This window comes from Mchenga conophoros, linkage group LG2, assembly GCF_057382185.1.
Source record: "Mchenga conophoros isolate Kocher_MC1m ecotype Shallow Benthic linkage group LG2, M_conophoros_male_GT1.1, whole genome shotgun sequence".
Taxonomy (NCBI): Eukaryota; Metazoa; Chordata; class Actinopteri; order Cichliformes; family Cichlidae; genus Mchenga; species Mchenga conophoros.
In genome coordinates, this window is record NC_140527.1 from 20,308,365 (window position 1) to 20,312,424 (window position 4,060).

A 4,060-nucleotide genomic window follows, 5' to 3' on the forward strand; every position below is an offset into this window, starting at 1 on the left:
GGTACAAATGTGTTGTGCAAGAAATGAAATCAAACGTGGTGCAGATGTGTGTCACAGGTTGATCTGGCTGTAGGCTGTGGCACTTGGCTAGAGGTGGCGCTGGTTGACTCGAGTCCATGTTAGTGCACAAAGTAAACTGCTCGCTTTAGTTGTGAAGCAAAAACGCTGAAACCGGAGAAATAAAACGTGTGAGGGGAACGATAACGACGACAAGAGTCTCCCGATCGTTTACTCTTGCTGTCCTGTGAACAACATCGGCGTGGTGTTAATTGTTTGCTGTTTTCGCGATCGCGAATGAGGATATCACCAGGTAAACTCGCCACATTTTAAACATTTTGTTGTTCAACAGCATCAAGACTGACGGAGTGTGTTTGAGATAACCTCACAAGTGTCACAGGTGACACATTTGGCGTTTTTTTGCTGGTTTGTCGGTAGCAGCTCCTGAAACGCAAGACTGCCACACATCTGTTCGACCAACGCCAGTTGATCTAAACGCCAGTAGATCTGGAACACCGGTCGGAGCGTGAGGTGAACTGAATTTCAGGTAAGAAGTTATGAACTGCACTCTATTTGGGTCAGATATAAACCGAGTTTAGGTGTAGTTTATTTTCGTTGTGCTGACAGTTACAATAACTCGTTCTGTGTGCTAGCTAGCATGACAGCTGTGTGCACACTAAGTTACTGATGTTGAACTTTATGACAGCCTCCCCTGTCATTCTCTCGCCTGTTGAAACTTCAATCATGAAACTGATCAATGATCGGCTTTTCTCTCGTTTGTTTATTGCGCTAAACAACAGCAGCACATTTAAGTTTGATTAGCTGTTGTTAGAATTCATTTGATCTTAATTTCTAGTATCAGCTTATGTTTGCTGGAGCCACAGCTGTAAAAAAGGGCTGGTCGAAACCAGGAGATGTCCTTACTGAATCATCAGAGCTGAACTGGTGATGGAGAAACAGGTTTACCTTTTAGGTGACATGAATGAGTTGAAGGAAAGTTATCAACTGTTTCTGAGAGACAAATAACATCAAGCTCCTTTTTTTGTGTAGCTGACAGCTGGTAACTGTGCAGGGGCGGATCTAGCAAAGCTTTTGCCAGGGGGCCAGGTAGGGCATTAACAGGGAAAGGGGGACACAAAGATATACTTTTCTTTCTTGCTCTCATATAAAATATTTACCTTTTATTAAATAGTTATCTGAATCTTACAACCAAAGTTTGTATAATAATACACAAGATTGGCTGTAGACCATTGTTAATCATTAAGAACACTGTGTAAAAATAACAAAAAACAAAAAGTGAATGCAAAAGTGCATAAATATTTATTTTACGTGTTTGATGTGTGTGGCAGGGCGTGGTCTGCAGTGCCGCTGCAGGGGAGGTGGACCCACGGGCGTAAAGTCTGTGCTCTCTCGGCTGGTTTTTTTTTTTGGTGTGTGTTGGGCTGTGAGTTGAAAAGCTACAGCCGGCTGTGTGGGTACACCAACCATGTGTGAAAAGTGGTCCATAACGTAATGCTTCAAAGCGTGTTCATGGAAACATTGTCGGGTCTGCCGTGGTACAATGGGACTTCTGCTCATGAACCTCTGTGCACAACGTCTGCAAATCGGGGCTGTACGAAATCACCTCATCTTTACACAAAACTGTAAGCTGTCATCTGTGAGGCGTGAGCGGTGTTTGTTTTTACCATAGTTCATGGTGGAGAATGGCTGCTCTGCTGAGTTTTGCTCTCTGTAGCCGTATGAATGGCAAACTACACTGATTAGCAGCAGCATATAGGCACACGTCAAATTTCTTCTGAAATTTTCGCTTTCTAGTATTTATTTAATATTTCTTTATGTTATAAAAATGACTTTGAATCCTGATAAAAATGCAAAATCATGGGTTAAAAATGAAAACAAGAGAACTAAGAATGTATTAATATTTGTTGACAGAAAAACAGAAACTGTATATGTGCCAACCAAAGTGCCATTTTAATTCAGATGAAAAAAAAAAAGGGATTTATTCATTCATTGTCCATTCAGGATCTTAAAAATGTGATAATAATAATGAAATAATACAAATAATGTAATAATAAGAATGATGTAATAATAATTAATGTAAATCTAAATAATATTGTCCTTCAGAGAAATAGTTTGTAGTCCTGAAGATGGAGAAGTTTACTCCTGCAGAGCGACTGGGACTGTCTGTGGTCATGATGGTTGAACCTCCAACCACTTTCCCAGCTTAGCCTCAGAGTGCTGCTGCTACTGTAGCAGCCGCTCTTCTCCTCTGTATTCGTCAGGACTTGCATTGTCACATCTGGGGATCCCAGGCCCTGCTGGAGAGGAGAGCCTAGTCTGGATGCTGACCTGCTGCCTGTAATTATTAGCCTTTTTCAGGCTCTTCTCCACAGGATGCCTGTCTTTTTCAGGCTCTTCTCCACAGTACGCCTGTCTTTTTCAGGGACAATCTTCATCCACAAATTCATAAAGTCATTGTGAAGGGTCAGTTTCTTGATGATTGTTCGCCCATGGTACCTGTGGAAGATTACAGTTATCATTAATTTTCATTAATTGTGTAAACTCACAGAAAATAAAACATTGATGCACTTCAAACCCATTTAAAAGTACCCACCTGGCTTCAGGTGCAGCATCCCCTGCCATTCTAGAGGCAGCAATTAGAAACCTTTCAGTGAAGCTTCCTGCTTTCAGGATGACGGCTGCTCCAAGTTTGTCAGCCAGCTGGTGCAGGTGTTGAGCCGCGCTATTCCTCACTGCGACACAGCGATGGCTGAGCAAGGACAATATTAGACACACAACTCAGTGAACATGATCTCTCTTTCATGTCTTCTAATAAAATCACTACAGCTTCTTCTCTCCTCTTACGTCAGTCCTGTGTTAAACAGAGCGCTCAGAATCCATCCATGGCTGCAATTTTCCACCATGGCATCAAGCGCCAGATTGACCTCCTGATGAAGAAAGTTGTTGTTGGTCTGTGCAAGCTTCAGCAATAGAGCTCGGCCTGTTGTTTCAACTTCTGGGTCCATTGTTTTCTGGAGCTGAATATAGAGCTCATCGATGGTATGTATGGCCTCACAGGCTATTGCTGAGCGTTGGTTTTTCACCTAAAATGTGAGTGAAAATCATCAGTTGAGGCTGTAGTATGCACTTGAAGGGAAACTAGCTGCATGAAACACATATAAGAAACATAAAGTGTGCAATACCTCCTCAATGAGGACCAGACACACTTCATGCAGTTTAGTCTTCAGGATGTCCGAGTGGTGCTTTGCCAGAGACTGAATAGTTTGCAACCCCTGTCTTTTCTTAATCCTGTATTTACACAACACAACATTGAACACCACAAATAACACAGCCACATTATGCAGCACTGTTTCTGTGCAGTATTTAATGTCTCCTTACTACGTTTCTTACCAGTCGTCTGAAGACAGCAGACTAAAGCTGTGGGACAGGCTCTCTACAGGTGTAGCTAGAGGCGGGAGTTTGACCCTGCCCTCTCTTGGATTATTCTGACTGCACTGACTGTCTGCTTTCTTGTCTGATAATCAACGAGGTTAGTAAAAAGAAACTGTAATTTCTTCTAATTCGAAGCATTGTACATGATGCAGTGATTAATTGTTCATTAAAATCTTTTTTTAAAAATCTCTTAATTTAAAGTTTGATTATTCAGCATCTTCTACAGTTACTGAGGAAAACCACTTACCGTCTATAGGGACGACTTTTGCACAGCGCAGCAGCGTCCCAAGCCGAGGTCCTCGTTTTTGCGGTATGGGAACTGTTGGAGGTTTCTGAGTCAAAGGCTTTACTGCAGTAAATGTTTTGGTTGGTACTGTGTGTCCAGGTAAGGTTACAATCCCATCCTGGAAATGCTGCAGTTTTTCCAAAATAGGCCCAAATTTGTCTTTTACTGTCAAGACTCTTATTCCATGAATGACCTTCGTGTCTGTTTAGACAAAAAATAACTAAATAACTACAAATTGACATCTTACTAAAAAAAACAACAACAATAAACATTTTTCTTCCTGATTTTTTTTTCTTCAAAAAAGCATATAAAATGAATGGACAG

At 41.4% G+C, this 4,060-nt stretch overlaps 1 protein-coding gene across 1 annotated transcript; it reads right to left on the reverse strand.

The window, feature by feature from the left end:
• Positions 1-2,372: 2,372 nt before the first annotated feature.
• LOC146581860 (TOG array regulator of axonemal microtubules protein 2-like) lies at positions 2,373-3,507 on the reverse strand. Its single transcript, XM_085247669.1, has 5 exons — positions 3,409-3,507; positions 3,201-3,306; positions 2,863-3,101; positions 2,612-2,767; positions 2,373-2,514 (listed from the first exon to the last, which is right to left on the reverse strand). Exons 3-5 carry the CDS (start codon positions 3,021-3,023, stop codon positions 2,373-2,375), a joined length of 459 nt encoding a protein of 152 aa, XP_085103795.1. The 5' UTR covers positions 3,024-3,101; positions 3,201-3,306; positions 3,409-3,507.
• Between the last annotated feature and the right edge of the window lie 553 nt (positions 3,508-4,060).